Source organism: Macaca fascicularis, chromosome 9 (assembly GCF_037993035.2).
Source record: "Macaca fascicularis isolate 582-1 chromosome 9, T2T-MFA8v1.1".
NCBI lineage: Eukaryota > Metazoa > Chordata > Mammalia > Primates > Cercopithecidae > Macaca > Macaca fascicularis.
Genome location: NC_088383.1, coordinates 24060378 through 24077147, shown reverse-complemented (window position 1 = coordinate 24077147; position 16770 = coordinate 24060378). Strand labels below are relative to the sequence as shown.

Here is a 16770-nt window from a genome sequence, read left to right as displayed (position 1 = left end):
CACCACGGAACATTCGCTGTGTGGGGACAGATAACTTGTCTCTTTAGTTTCTGGATCTTCAGATCAAGAGAGATTGTACTCAAGGAGCCTCATCTGCACCTGGACTTGATTTAGATAATGAGATTCCAGACTTCAAGCTGATGCTATAGTACAATGAGATTTTTTAAGGCCTTGAGTGAAGATAAATATATTTTGTTCATGGGAAGGATATAAAATAATGGAGTCAAAAGGCAGGTAGATGAAGAAAAAGCATTTGAGGGACTCCAGTTTCCATTCATGATAAAAAATACTCTCAGCAAACTGGGAATAGAAGAGAACCTCTCAAGCTGATAAAAGATATCTACAAAACACACTATTATCATGGTTGATAGTGAAAGGATGAAGATTTTGACTCTGAAGTCAGAAATATGACAAGAATACCTGCTCTTATTACTTCCCTTCAACATTGTGTTTTAGGTCCTAACCAGTGCAAAAACGCACACACACAAAAATACATAACATCCAGATAGGGAAGGAAGAGGTAGAACTTTTTAAATTCCCAGATGACATGATCATCTCTATAGGAAATCCTAATAAATCTACAAAAAAAAAGCTACTAGAATTAATAAGTGAATGCAGAATGGTTGCAAATATCAAGATACAAAAATCTTGTACTTCTATATATAAACAATGAACAATCAAAAATTGAAATTTTGAAAAACACTGGTTATGATAGCATCAAACAATATGAAGTGCTTATGGATAAACATGACAAAATATGTGCAAAACATGTACAGTTAATATAAAATACTGCTGAAATAAATTAAAGACTTAAATAGATGCAGAAATATTTCCATTGTTCATGATTCAAGAGATGCATATTATCAAGCTGTCAATTCTCTCCAGATTGATTTATGGATTCAACACAGTCCTAATCAAAATCCCAGCAGGGTTTTGTGTTGTTGTTGTTGTTGTTGTTGAAATCAACAAGCCTATCCTAAAATTTATATAGACATGCACAAGACCTGGAATAGCTGAAACAATTTTGAAAAAGAACAAAGTTGAAAGATGCACACACCTGGTTCAAACTTGCTGTAAAACTATAGTAGTCAAGGTAAAGTGGTCTTGGCATAAGGAGAAACGTAGATTGCTGAAATAGACTAGAGAATCCAGTAGTAGACCCTATGGATCATATATAATGAATTGATTTCTGACCAAGATGCAAAGGCAATTCAAGTAGTAAGGATAATCTTTTCAACAAACAGTACTGGAACAATTGGACAGCAATAAGCAAAAAATGAACCTCAACCCTTACCTGACACCTCATATTAAAGTTAACTTGAAATGGATCAGAATTGTAATAGCTGAAACTACAAAACTTCTAGATAAAGATATAAGAGAGAATCTTAGTGATCTCAGATTTGGCAAAGATTTCTTAAATAACAAATTACAGTTTATCAGAAATTTAAAAAGTTTAGCCAGGCATGGTGGCTCGCACCTGTAATACCAACACTTTAGGAGGCCGAGGCTGGCAGATTGCTTGAGCCTAGGAGTTGAAGACCAGCCTGGGCAACATGGTGAAACTTCATCTCTATAAAAAAACAGAAAAATTAGGCAGTCATACTGGCATGCACCTGTAGTCCCAGATACTTCAGAGGCTGAGGTGGGGGGATCACGTGAATCCAGGGAGATCAAGTCTGCAGTGAGCCCTGGTCACACCACTGCACTCCAGCCTGGGTGATAGAGCAAGACGTTGTGTCATACAACAACAACAAAAAGTTTACTGTTCAAAATGTTTTTCTTTTAATGAAAAAACAAACCACAGAGTGGGAGAAAATATTTGCAAAATATCTTTAACAAAGAATTTGCATCTAGACTATGCAAATAACTCTTACAATGTAATAATATAAAAACAACTCAATTTTTTAAATGGCCAAACTATTTGAACAGGCACTTTATTTAAAAAGATATATAGAGGCAAATGATGACATAAAAAGATGCCCAACATCATTAGTCTTTAGGGAGATATAAATTAAAATCTCAATGAAATATCACTATATACTCACTAGCCTGGCTAAAATTTAAAAGGTCGACCATATAAAGTGTTGTCAAGGATGTGGAGCAACTAGAACTCTCATTCTCTGCTAGTGGAAATGTAAAATATACATTTAGAAAAATGTAAATGTTTTGACAACTAAAAGAAATTTCTAAAATTCTATACTTAACAGATGATCTGGCCATTGCACTCCTTGGTATTTACCCAAGATAAATAAAAGCACATGTTCACACAACGTCTTGGGTCACAAATGTTTGCATTTGTTTGTAGCAGCTTTGTTTGTAAGAGCAAAAAACTGGAAACACCTCTGGTATCCATTAATAGATAGAGGGGAGTCTAAGTCTCTTTGTAGGACTCTTAAGAACATGCTTTATGAATCTGGGTGCTCCAGTATTGGGTGCATATATATTCAGGACAGTTAGCTCTTCTTGTTGAGTTGAACCTTTTACCATTATGTAGTGCCCTTTGTCTTTTTTGATCTTCATTGGTTTAAAGTCTGTTTTGTCAGAAACTAGGATTGTGACCCCTGCTTTTTTCTGTTTTCCTTTTTCTTGGTAAATTTTTCCCCCATCCCTTTATTATGAGTTTCTTTGAATGTGAGATGGGTCTGTTGAAGAAAGCATACTGATGGGTCTTGACTCTTTATCCAGCTTGCCATTTTGTGTCTTTTAATTGGGGCTCTGTCTCAGGGAGAGATCAGAGTTCTGTACATATAACCCTGGCTGGAGTTGCTGAAATTCCTGCAGGGAGGCCCCACCCAGTAAGGAGAGCTGGATCAGGGTTCCACTTAAGCAGTCTGGCCACGATTTCTGCACAGCAGCTGTGCTGCATTGTGCGAGACTTCTCCTCATCTGAACCACCTGGACTCCCTAGAACTGGCAGGCTAGAACAGCTGAGTCAACCAAACCGCAGAGATGGCGGCCGCCTCTCCCCCTGGGAATTTGGTCCATCTGAGGCCGTCTCCAACCTGTTGCTGCTGGCTGGCTGGAATTCCAGGTCAGTGGGGCTTAACCTGTGAGGCACCATGGAAATAGGGCCTGCAGAACAAAGCTGCTTGACTCCCTGGATTCAGTCCCCTTCCCAGGGGGAAGGTACAGACAGATCTGCCACCTTGCCGGGATTCCCAGGACCAGAGTATGTAAAACTGCTGGGTCTCCATGTATACCTGAGCAGCTACTCTGCCAAGACTCCACACACCACTGTGTATCAGACCCAGGGCCCTGGTGGTATGGGCTCATGAGGGGATCTCCTGATCCACAGGTTGCAAAGATCTATGGGAGAAGCATGGTTTCCCAGGGGAGGTCACACAATCACTCACCACTTCCCTTGGCTGGGGACAGGGGTTCCTTTGGCTCTGTGCCACTCCTGGGAGGACCCATCACCCCACCTGCGTTTCTTCATTCTCTGTGGGTCAAGTTGTCTGCCTAGTCAGTCCCAATGTGAGAATCTGTATATTTCAGTTGAAGGTGCTGAACACATAATGCATGTTTTCCTATGATGTCCGTTGTACTTAATGCAATGAATGAATGCTAATGACTTTAGATATTTGCAATGTTATATATTCCTGTTTACTTTTTTAATAAAAGTTCTTTTTCTGGATACAAGTTTGTTTTCTCTTTGATATTATAACTTGTATCCCATATTAGTTTTGGCAGACAAATGGTTTAAAATGTTACTCTTTCATTGCTTATAGAAATTTTATAGAAAATTGTCTTTTTTAATCTTGATAGATAATAACCAATGATATGGGTCTTTAATTTTACAGATTAATAAACAGAAAGAGGACCAGGAAATGAGAAAAAAGTATGGCAGCTTAAGTGTCAAGGTTTGTATTTAAGTTTTTTCTCCTCTTTCTCTTTAATTTTGTGCTTCCCTGATTTTGGCATCTGAATTGACAAATCTATGTAGCATACTGAGGTTTTTCACTTTCCAATGTCTGAGTTTGAAAAAGAAAGTTCTTGAAAGTGAGAGCAAGGCCGGGAGCAGTGGCTCACATCTATAATCCTAGTACTTTGGGAGGCCGAGGCAGGAGGATTGCTTGAGTCCAGGAGTTCAAGACCAGCCTGCACAACATAGTGAGACTATCTCTTTAAAAATAAATAAATAAATAAAGTGGTGTAAGAAGTGTGAATGGGAAATCAGGAGCTGATTGTTGAGAACAGGGAGCAAAGAGTGAAATTGAAAGCCAAAAAACCAGCTAGTGGGGCATCAGGAGGAATGCATCCTGATATCCTCATCCTTCCTACTATTTCCCTACCTTCTTCCTACCTAGATACAGGCCTCGAGCTGCCACCCACCCCTCTCCACATAGACCTCACCATTCCAGGGGATTCCAAAGAGCATTGATTTGTTGGTGTGTTCTTCTTAGGACATGAGGATTAAAGGGGGAGAGTGGAGAAATAAGCTCAGCCTACCAATCAAATCCTGCCAGGGGAGATTGTGGGCCTGGGAGCAAGAACAAATCCACGTGCTCTAGGACTGAAAACCTCAGCTCTGCAATTGCAGCTCAGGGGAGGGGAAGAGTGTGAAAGAGAGGGACACAAATCCAAGAAACAAAATGAGAATAACAAAGTTGTTTACTTTTGTGTGGCAGGCTGCAAAATCAGCCAAGGGGAGAGAAGCCTCTTTGTCCCCGTGGTCCAAGTCTCCACCCAGCACCACAGCTTCGAGGCCACATTCTGCGACCATGAGTATATCATCTACTGGGGCCAAGAAAGCTAAGACTCCAAAGAAGGCTTTAAAGGAAGAGCAATTTGTGGTAAGAACTGCTTCCATGACCACACACTGTCCACCTTCCTCTGCACAGGGGCTCCTGTCTCTTTCGCCCTATCCATGAGGCCTGCAGTCTAAGCACACCTTGTTCTCGCCCCTGAGTGGGGGGCTCCAGCTGCCTATTTCTAAACCAACATGTCAGGGTGAGCCTCCTTCACTTTCCCAAGATGAAGTCATCAGTATCCCCAGCCAGGCAGTTGAGTCACTAAGCCCCAGTGGGTCTCTATTTAATTACCAAAATAGAGAAGCTACATCCCAAGCACTTTCTAGGATATACAGTCTCAAACTCATGACTGCCCAGGGTCCATCAGAAGCTCACTGAAGATTCCCGGAAGGACACACAGGTATCCAGTCCATTTGCTCATGCAGGATTCCTCAGTCTACAACTGGAGGAAATCATGCTGTCAGCGACGTGCATGCGTGAACTCTATGCTGCTGCTCTCCTTTTCTACCTTTCCCCTGATCATCACAACTGTTTTTGCAGGAGCTAGGGTGGCACCCTTGGTCTACATAAAAAGGAGGTGCTAAGAAGTAGCTCTGGGACACTTAGCTCACTGTGGGCTAATTGTGTGTATATTTATGAGGCACTGCTCACTACATTGTACAACACCTCCCATCATCATGACCCTGTGTCTCTATAGCCTTCTGCTCTTAGCTATAAGGATAGTTGTATTTCTACAACTCTTAGTTGATCTGTGGACACTGTGAATTGTGTAAGTAGTCAAGGCTCCTTTCAGAAGGCATAGAACCCAATTGGTGACACATATGGCCAATGCCAAGCGCTTCACATAGAGTCTCTCCACTGCATATTTTGCTCTCTCAAACTCTTTGTCCCTTTCCTACATGTTCCCTCGTTCTTCCTTCTTCCCCTACACAGGGCAGAATTTGCATTTCTCTCACTTAGAGCATGGAGGAGTGGAGCAGAATTGTGCACGCTCTGTGCATCCTTGCTCCAAAAAGGGGGAAGGCAAGGTGCAGACCTCTTGTGCCCACTCGCCAGGAGATGGACCACTCCTCATATGTGCAGGAGGGAGCAGGTAGAGCAAGGCCAGGCTTGTTGTGCTAATGGAAGTCACACTACTGGGAAGAGAAAAAGGATTCTCCTAGGTGAGCATTTCCACTTTGCAGAGGGTTAGGAAGTATAGACAATTGGAAATCAGTGTAATTTCCCAAGGGAAAAAACTGACACTGAAAGAGGGTAAATTTTGCATAGAAATGACCAGTGATTAGGTTCTAGAAGTAAGATTTTTGTAACCCAGATTTTGGGAAGTATTTTTTTGGACCACACACACAAAAAGAACTGGCCCGCTGTGCAATACTGCATGCTGACCTGGTTGGGGAGACCGGCCACGCTGGGTGAGGGGCCCAAGACTGGGTCAGCTGCCATGAAATCGGTCATGTGTCAGGGGTCTGTGGTCTGAGGCTCTGAGATGATGGCTGGGAGGACTGCAGAGCCCGGTCAGCCACTGGGGCAGAGCAGCTGAGCCTCTTGTCCTGAGGTCACAGCAGCAGGGGGCAGCTGCAACAGAAGGTGCCCTGGTCCCCACAGCAACCCGAAGGCTGGAACTAAATCCTAGAATTCCAGTTTGGAAGCTCCAGTGTCCCCAGTTTACAAATAGAAGCTGAGCTTCCAAAGTCACAGCCACAAGGGGCAGAGATATTCCATGTTGTCCCCCACCAAAAATGCAAAATAAAGGACAAAGACTGACAAATCTCTGAGAAGGTATCATTTCAACAGGCTTTTCTCTTTGTGTAACAATCTTTCCCTGTGACTGTAATGATTGTGGCCTGGGTATCTCCAAAGCTTACCAGAACATTTTGTCAGCTGAAGGAGTCTCTGAAGTTAATATGTAACAATAAGTCAAAATTGGATGGGGGGAGGGGAGAAATTACTTAAACTGGGATTCCGTATTTATATGACTTGGCTCAATTTTAAAATGAAGTATGTTTTTCTGGTTCATTGTTATTACTGTCACTTACACTTTGTTAACAATAATACTCCTATTGTTCTAAGTGCTACCTTCTATCCCCTTCCACTGTGGTTTTTTTCTTCACCGTATATATACACAGTCTAGCTATAATTTTCCTGCTCCTCTCTTTTAAATATTTAACTCCATGGAGGTAGCTGGACCTCTTAAAAATGGTCTTTAAAGGGTTTTATAATATTTACCACGTGTAAGTGACCACATGGAGGGCTTGTTACAGGAACTTTGTACATCAGTCATTTAACGTATCTAATTAATCATACTTATTTTTTGAAATCTGTGTCATTCGGTGGGAACAGCACACGTGCTACCCACAGCGAAGCACACAGTGATAAACTGAGTGTTTAGCCAGTCTGAAAAATACGATATGAACATTAGTCGTCTGATATTTATTAATGAACGATTTCACAACATAAAATTTGTATTTGTACAGTGCTTTTATGTAAAGTTTGTTTTTTGATATGTGCAAAACATTTCAAATACTCAAGTTTCACATATCAAGGTTAAAATAGATTCTCAGGTTTTCCTCTCCCCACCTTGAGTAATTAGTTAATTAGGGTTGCACCCAATACATGCTTCCATGGAGGACTTCTGAGCTTCCATGGGGTAACCTGGTCTGTACTGATGAACATATGGTGCATGCTTTGATCTGCAGAAAGAATCAGGGCCCTTCTGTGTGGGAAATGGGACATGGGAGAAAGTCAGTCGTGTTCCCATTCTTAGAGTTCTCTCAATACAAAGCAATTTGTACAGATAAAAGACTTCAATAAAAACTCTAGAACTTTTTTTTTCTTTAACATTCAAGAAGTGTTAGGTAAAATAGTATTGCAGCCATTTTGCAGTTATGACCATAGTCACCTTGCAAGCTAGTGATTTTTTAAAAATTGTTATTATGGGATATAGAATTATTACTATAGGTATATAATATTATAGGCTAGACAGTTGAAGAAAAGATCTTTTCTTCTGAAATTTACTATTTTTCTCCTAGATACAACTCTTATTTGGTTAAATTGCACATTTCAGATAGCTCTATTAGAGAAGAAAACGTTATAATCTGCTTATAGTTTCATTATTCCATTCTTTTTTCCCTTGGCTTGGCTTGATGCAGCAGGCAGTTAAGAGAGCTGCAGAGCAGTGTGGGAAAGCCAGCACTTTACCCGTTGTTTATCCGGCAGCGCTAAGCAATGCAGTAATACAGAGATAGGACAGTCCTGTACATGTGCATGGTCTTCAGAGGTTGTCAAAGGGTATTTACTATATTTTGATGGGTTATGATGACACAAAAGAATTTTCCTTATCATACTTGATCTTTGTTTTATAATATGGATAACCCTAAAATGTAGAGATAAAATGTCAAAATCATTGAAAATCACATTTTTCATTTATCACTAAAATGAATTCATCTTTAGGTTCTGCTCTCAGAGAGCAAAATTGAAAATGTGAGTAATATATTTAAAATCCAGCTGAAAGGTGACTTTTATCTTCTGCCCTATTTTATGCTGGGTAGTTCAATAATAAATTAAATAAATACTTTCAGTATATTTGGAACAGAAAATACTCTAGTGAAAATAGTGTTTAATGTTTGTGAGATACATGAAAAGATGTCAAAAACCAACTGAAAAGGGGGTTTATGCTTGTGCTTTTATTGATTTTGTTGGGAAACAATTATAACATTTTATTTGTGGCATTCACTAGGTTTGAGCGTAACTTAAATTGAGGACTGAAGATTTTGCTGTGAAATCAGGAATAGATAAATTCAAGGTTTGGATAATGTACTTATTCTTCCCTACGCACTGTCAGCCATTGGGACAGATGTGAGGTCCTGACCACAGATGATAGCGACTTGGTGGTAGCAGAAATATCATCCCTGACATTCAGGAGCCCACAGACAGTGAGGTGACCCTCTTCCCCACCCCCGCCCCTCATATGGTGTTGCTTGATTCCATTTGCTGGGACTTCAGCTGTGAATTTCTCTCCAGTTCCCAGTGGGAGTCAAGGCCGGTCCTGAACCCCAGGTCATTTGGCCAGACTCTTGACACTACCCAGACGTGGGTCTTTCCCCCGGAAGGCTGAGCATCTGACATGCTGTCATTCATCCTGACTGCCATCGTCACATCTGCCAGTGCTGCTGCCTGGTGTATTAAATCGCTGCTCACCAGAGTCAAGCCAGAGGTGGCTGCACCCCTCTAGACGCTGGCAGTGGACTGTTGACCACTGTCTTTGGATTTAGCCTTGCCAAACTTGTCAGTTTCTCCAACCCCAGTCTCTCCAGATCCCAGCTTCCTCCTCAAACCCTGGGAATAAGTCTATGTGAGTTATAACACATCAATTTTGTTTTCTTTAGGAACTAATTTTCATGAAGGATGGTTCTTAAACCTTTTTTCATTTAACACTCTCTTAACTTTCTTTTCCTCAATGGAATCTCTGCTTGTTCATCATGAAAATTGATCCTATTAAAATTCTTTGTTTTCTCTTACTGATTCATCTATTACTCTTTCTTCCCATTTGCGTATCTGAACAATGTTAGATAACCGTGACATCTCACCAAATTGATATATTGCTTGCCAAATCCAGAGTTCTTAAGTTGTGTTAGCGTATGCAGCTTAATTAGGGAATAAAGGTACACTTTTATTTTAGGCTTTAAAAAATCTTTAAAACAGTCCAGGGGTGGCTGGTCACACCTGTAATTCCAACACTTCGAGAGGCTGAGGTGGGAGGATCACTTGAGGCCAGGAGTTTGAGACCAGCCTGGGCAACATAGTGAGACCCCACCTCTACAAATATTTTTTAAGTTAGCCAAGTGTGTTAGTGTGTGTCTGTGGTCCTAGCTACTCAGGAGGTGAGAGGATTGTTTGAGCCCAGGAGTTCAAGGCTGCAGTGAGCTGTGATCCCACCACTGCATTCCAGCCTGGACAACATAGCTAGATCCTGTTTCAAAACCAAAAAATAGGTCTTAGAAACAGTTTGAGGATCTCCTCTAGCAATCTCAGTGTGGGAATCATTTCTTTGTTTGTGTGTGTGTGTGTGTGTGTGTGTGTGTGTGTGTGCAGGTATTGAGATACTGTATCTCAGCCCTTGTATTAACTGGACTCCCCAAATTTTCATGGCATTTTCTCTTCCAAATCTGTAAAAGAAAAAAGTTATCTATACCTAATACCATGAAGCACTATGGAGTCCAGTTAATCCAGTGGCTGAAAATATACAGTGAAAATTTATTTGAATTCATTCCACCAGAAATGATGGTCACAGGCCTAAACAACCTTGAATGTGATTCTGGTGGTCTGTCTTCCTTGTGGAGAATTTGCAAGTCAAATTCAATTACAATTTATAAGATTTCTGTCTGGTTTACATTAAATAAAGTATAAGAATATTTGAAAGGTCTTTTTGTGTTACAATTGGAAAGATTTCAGTATGAAGGTTTAGATTTTTATGCAACCACTGGAAAAGTTAGGAAAGCAAAAATCAGGAAGGTAACATAAAAAAGATTTCAGACTGAAGCATCCAAGCAGCTGATTGATAAGAGGTCCATAAGAAGGCACTACAATCCATAGGAACCTCTGGTGGGAAATTTCCCACCAAATAGCTTAGTCTTCAGCCGTAAAGAGAGTGTTTCTTATGAGCTCCCAGGAAAGCCACTTAAAACTCATATCTGTCCATGAATCTTGCTCTAAATGCCTTTGGATAATCTCCAATATTCCCATCAAAGGTACAATTCTTTAGAGTTCCTAACATGTTATATGCTTCAAAAATTAAAGTTTGATATAAATATTTCCATGTGACAAAAATTGATATATTTGTCACAGCAAGATTTGCATTTGACACTTTTATTTATGCCATTTCTAGAGCTTTCATTTCTTTGTGTAGATGTAGGTTTCTGTCTGGTGTCAGACAACTTCTTCCTTTTGGTCTGCTGGCAATGAATTCTCTTAGTTTTTGTTTGTGTCTGGAAAAAGACCTTTTTTGCCTTTATTTTTGATAGATATTTTTCTGAAATATTTTCTGAGTCTGGGTTGACAGTTTTATTCTTTTGATACTTTGAAGATATGACTACACCCTCTTTTGGCTTGCACAGTTCCTGACAAGAGTATGCTGTAAGTTTTAACTTCGTTTCTCTCTTTCTAATGTCTTTTATTTTGGATTGACTTCAAGAGTTTCTCATTCTCTTTGCTTTTCAACAGCTGGATAATAAAGTATCATTGGTTTCATTTCTTTTTCATTTCATTTCTCTCATTTCTTGTCCCTTCTCCTTCATCTCTTTATTTCTATTTATCCTGAACTTCTTGAATTTGTAGTTTGATATCTTTTATTAACTCCTAACCATTACCTACAATTATGTCTTTGCCTTCAAATATGTCTGTGCTAGACTGTTTGATGTTGTTCCACAACTCTTACATGATCAGCTCATTAAATTTTGAACTACTTTTTTTCTTTGTTTCAGTTTGGAGAGTTGTCTTTTTTACCTACCTTCAAATTCACTGATTAATTTTTCAGTTACATTGAATCTACTGATGAGCCCATCCAACAAATTCTTCATCTTGATTGTTGCCTGGTTTGTTTCTAGTATTTCCATTTGATTCTTTTTACATTTTCCACCTCTCTGATGAAATTCCCTATCTATTGGCCATCATGAATGGTGTTCACCTTTTCTCCTAGGTTCTTTAACATTTTGATTATAGTTCTTTCAAAGTCCTTATCTGATAGTTCCAAGATATGAGTCATCTTTGAGTCCGGTTCTGTTTATTGCTTTGTTTCCCAACAATACATGTTTTTTCCTTGCCTTTTTGTCTGTCTTTTGTTTGGTTTTGTTTTGACATTTTAATTTCCTTTGAATATAAGTCAGTTTTTGCAAGCTAGAAAACAGAATCAACCTAACTCAATCTAGTCTTCTAGGGATCCAGGCTGAGTCTTGCAATCTTTAGCAGAATGCCATCATAATACTAGGTGCTCGCGCTAGGGTTATAAACTCTAAATAAGAACCACTTATCTGCATTTTTCATTAGGAAACAGCCAAAAGTACAATCCTTAAAAGCATGATATACAGAACAGCTTGATATACAAAGGACAGAATGACCCAAATTGTATGCTGCCGAGTCTATTGGTGAACCAAATCAGAGCTCACTGAAGATTGGTAAACAGAGAAAGTGTTTATATTTTGAAAACTTGCTCTGTGGTTTGAAAAATTCCTGGATGTTGTCAATAAGAAAGCAAGTGAAAAATATAACAGATGTACTCTCACCGACATTTGATTTTACCATCGTTTTCCACTAGAACATGAAGGTAGAAATAAGTGTAGGAGATAAGATACTTACGTATTCTAAAAATAAATTACTTAGTAATTTTAAAAAGACATACTATATTCTTTCATTTGCTACAAGAAAAAATTGACAATGAAGACTATTTAAAAGAAGTGTTGAACTCTAAATAGGATGGTGAAGGCAACACATTCCATTACAGAATAACTTCCGATTTTTCCAGACAAGGAACATTGCTGTTCCTCCATGTTCCATATTCCTGGGGGAAAACTGTGTCGGGAGCTTTTTGTCAGGGTCAGGAGATGAAAAATAGACCGTTTCCTAATGAGCTGGTTGTAAGTCCAGATAACATATTTGGAATAGACCCATAAAATCCGGCCAATGTTTTATTAAACATCTGCAAACTACAGAATTCTTTAACCCTTAGACATAGTTTCTGCTCAGAATCTTAAATCCGGATGCAGTTCCACTGTGACTCCTCAGGGCTGAGGTGGGTGCTAGTCATCAAAGTCTGGAAGGTCATGGTAGGAGTCATCCTGGTAGCTTTTGGATGCATTCAGCAGGGACACCAAATTGCCAGTGATCAGAACTGGAACAACCTAGTCTGTCCGCACTTTGCTGATGTAGCCTGACAGCAGGAGGGAGCCTTTGATAATAGAAAGGTGCCAATCAAAAACAGCACAGTGGCGACTGCAATGGCCTTCTAAGGCATCTTAGGAAGGCCTTTTTTAAACCTTAGGAGGTCAGTGTAGCCATTGTGTGTGCTGGAGAGCCTTGAGATTTTACTTTACTACTAGGGATTCCAGTAGCCAAATTGGTATGGGATGGCATCATCACACGCTGACACAGCTACATTTGGAGCAGCATGCCAGGCCACCTGTGCACCGAGAGCTCGCCCATGGTTAGCAGTGGGGATGCCAGAGACCACATGGTACAACCTCCTAACATGGCTGGCACCATCCAGCCTGTTCCAGCAAGCTGCCTCATATTTCTGATTGAATGCTGGACATCATGTGTAGAATAGTAGAGATTGAAATAAATTGTATTCACACATGGAAATAACCTGTCTCTTATGAGACCATGGATACACACACCCATACACATATGTGTGTATACATATATGTGTGGGGGGGGATGTGTATGACTACTGTGACAGGTTGGGCCAATCTAACCAAAGTTGAGGTGAGATTGGTTGTTGCTATGGTTACCTCTAGTGGACCACCGTCTTTTTTTTATTTTATTTTTTTTAATAATAAAAAAAATGAGTCTGGCTCTGTCACCCAGGTTGGAGTGCAGTGGTGTGATCTCAGCTCACGGAAACATCTGTCTCGTGGATTCAGGCCATCCTCCCATGCAGCTGAGACTACAGGCACATGCCACTATGCCCAGCTAACTTTTGTATTTTTTTTTTTTTTTTTGAGATGGAGTCTCGCTTTGTCACTGAGGCTGGAGTGCAGTGGTGTGATCTCAGCTCACTGCAAGCTCTGCCTCCCAGGTTCACGCCATTCTCCTGCCTCAGCCTCCCAAGTAGCTGGGACTACAGGTACCCGCCACCACACCCAGCTAATTTTTATGTATTTTTAGTAGAGACGGGGTTTCACCGTGTTAGCCAGGATGGTCTGGATCTTTTGACCTCGTGATCTGCCCCCCTTGGCCTCCCAAAGTGCTGGGATTACAGGCGTGAGCCACCACGCCCAGCCTAACTTTTGTATTTTTTATAGAGGTGGCATTTTGCCATATTGCCCAGGCTGTTCTCAAACTCCTGAGCTCAAGGGATCCTCCCACCTTGGCCCCCCAAAGTGCTGGGATTACAGGTGTAATCCACTGCACCAGGCGACAGTTCTGATATTCTTTTTATGGAGGGTGTGTGACTAGCGTGGGAGCTGGGGTCACAGAGCGCTTTTCTCTGAATACCACTCTACCCTCAGCTTGTAGAAGAACTTGTCCACCTGTGCCACAGAGAAGATCTGCCTCCATGCTGTTATCCCTGCCTCAGTAGTGCATTGCTGTTGCTTGATGCTCCATGAGTGAAGGTAGAGAGGATTCTCTGCGGTTCTAATCCAAACTCGGACTTTCAGAAGTGTCATGTGCCCAGGCCCCAAAGGTGGACTTTCTCAGCATTCTTGCCCCTCTTCCCTGGGGCAGTTCACTCTGCCTTGTATCTGAAGTTGGTCTTGGGCAGGAGTTTCCTGTCCTTCCTGCAATAGTCGGACACCTCCACTTGGTATTGGCATAGAGTTGAAGGCCCAAGACAATTACCATTCCCCTTCCCCAGGGAAGCAAACTTTTCCTTCTTTTATTTTTCCCATTGACATAATGTATCTCCATCTTTTTTTTTTTTTTTTTTTTTGGTTGAGACGGAGTCTCGCTGTGTCGCTCAGGCTGGAGTGCAGTGGCGCGATCTTGGCTCACTGTAAGCTCCACCTCCCGGGTTCACGCCATTCTCCTGCCTCAGCCTCCCGAGTAGCTGGGACTACAGGCGCCCACCACCATGCCCGGCTAATTTTTTGTATTTTTGGTAGAGACAGGGTTTCACTGTGTTAGCCAGGATGGTCTTGATCTCCTGATCTTGTGATCTGCCCACCTCGGCCTCGCAAAGTGCTGGGATTACAGGCGTGAGCTACTGTGCCCGGCTATCTCCATCTTTAAGTTGTAAACAAGAGACTGTGCTACCCACCCCAGCAGTTGAAAACTTCCTTCTGAGAAAGGAGTGGCCTGGGAGAAATAAATGGGATTTGATACCTAACACTTCTTCCCAGCATCAATCACTGATCACCTTCTTTGAGTCTGGTTGGCCAGAGAGTTTGCTTCCTCTCTCCCAGAGGCTTAAGACTTTCACATCCTAGGAAAGAAGGACCCAGGAAACGTGATTTTCCTGTAGTAGCAGCTGATCCCTTCCTCAAGTCTGCACCATCAACAGTGACTCTTCAAAATTGCTCTGCCCTCAGCTTTTCTCATGAGTATCTGGTAAGGGACACGAAAAAACATAACTTGTGAGTGAATGCAAGCTTCTCTTTTAACATGTGCCGCCAGCTACTTCAGACTGCCCTGCTCACCAACATTTGATCTTCAGAAGTTCTTTCTATTTTAGCTCATTCTTCTTACCAGCTTGTATTGAAGCTGGCATGGCGCTGCTTCCGCTATAGATGAGACCTATGAACTGTTCATGGGTCTCATCTCTTCTCCGAGGGTCTTGTTCCTCTTTGGAATTTAGGTTACCTGAGTGTGACCCCAGCTCTCTGACGGGTTCAAGAAAAGTTGTGATTTTGTAGTTTATCTAGATTTTTCTTGTTTTTAATGTTGGAATGGCATTTTTTACTTCCTAAGTGGGACCCAGGAGTCTGAATTTTTTTAATAAAATGGATACAGGGCCAGGCACAGAAGCTTATGCCTGTAATATTCCAGCACTTTGGAAGGCCCAGGCAGGAGGATTGCTTGAGCCCAGGAGTTTTAGACCAGCCTGGGTAACATAGCAAGACTTCTTCTCTACAAAAATACAAAAATTAGCCGGGCATGGTGGTGCACACCTGTAGTTCCAGTTACTTGGGAGGCGGAGGTGGGAGGATCACTTGAGCTGGGGAGGTGGAGGTTGCAGTGAGCCAAGATCATGCCTCTGCACTCCAGCCTGAGCCATGAAGCAAGACTCTGTCTTGAAGAAAAAAACCCACAAAACTGATATATACTTATTATACAAAATGTGCTCAATGAAGAAATGCCAAAAGAAGAAAATGTTTAAGAAAATCCTGCCACCCAAAGATAATCACTGAAAACCTCTCTTCACCACCCTTTCAGACAAGTCTTGATGCAGATTCTCATTTTCAACAGGATACAGATAACATCGTTCCATACCGTTGAATTTATATAATCAATTATATGTGCTATGTGTATTTCACCCCACAGAAGTAGCACAATTTACATAACCAATTCGTATCAATTTACCAGTGCCTTCCTGAGATATAGTTTCTTTCTTTCTTTCTTTTTTTTTTTTTTGTTTGCTGTTATAAACAATGACTTCCTCATGTTTAATAGACACATTCCTATCACTGAAGTGCCCTGGTCACAAATTTTTTGGAGTGAATAGTTTGACAGATGTGTATTCTGCTTTTGCATAGCTGACTTCCTGCAGTGAACACCTGAACACAAGATCTAGGATGGTCTAGAGCCAGGTGAGAAAGCCAGGCCCAGACAGACTTTTGTGGCCTTCTGAACCTTTAAGACAGGCTTAAGAGTTGCATATAGCCTGGATCAGCCTAAATCCTGTATGGCTTCACAGTCCAGTCATTCTACCAAGAAGCCTCAGAGCCCCTTGGCAAACATGGAGTGGCACCTTTGAGGACATCAAATGAGGAAAGTCTTGTCCTATTTTTGAAAGATTTGCCTACCTTAACAATTTTGTTAGAAGAAAATTCACAAGTGATATATGCAGATAAATGTTTTGTTTTGATTTTTGGCCCCTGTCATGACTAGTGTTTCACTGTACACAGCCTCATATCTTATTCTCAGTATTCCCAATTCTCAGTCTCTTCTCTCCAAATTGTAAGTGCATGAGGTTGGTCCTCATTTTGTGTGTTTCTATCAGCTCCTCCACTCCCTGGCCACCTCCCACCCACTGGCACATTACTGGTGTTCAAAAGTAGTTATTTGCATGGCAGATTAAAAAATGTTAATATGAGAGTCAAAGTGATTGAGGTTTTAAAGAGGAAAGATCATTCTTCATCATGATGAG

The 16770-nt window shown here is 41.1% G+C and overlaps 1 protein-coding gene across 1 annotated transcript in view; it reads left to right on the top strand.

Moving 5' to 3' along the window:
- Positions 1-16770, top strand: part of C9H10orf67 (chromosome 9 C10orf67 homolog) — a 121948-nt gene that overhangs the window by 51981 nt on the left and 53197 nt on the right. The window contains exons 8-9 of the mRNA XM_015455650.4: positions 3801-3860; positions 4629-4793. Coding sequence (XP_015311136.3) covers positions 3801-3860; positions 4629-4793 — 225 coding nt within the window. The remainder of the gene's footprint in view (positions 1-3800; positions 3861-4628; positions 4794-16770) is intronic.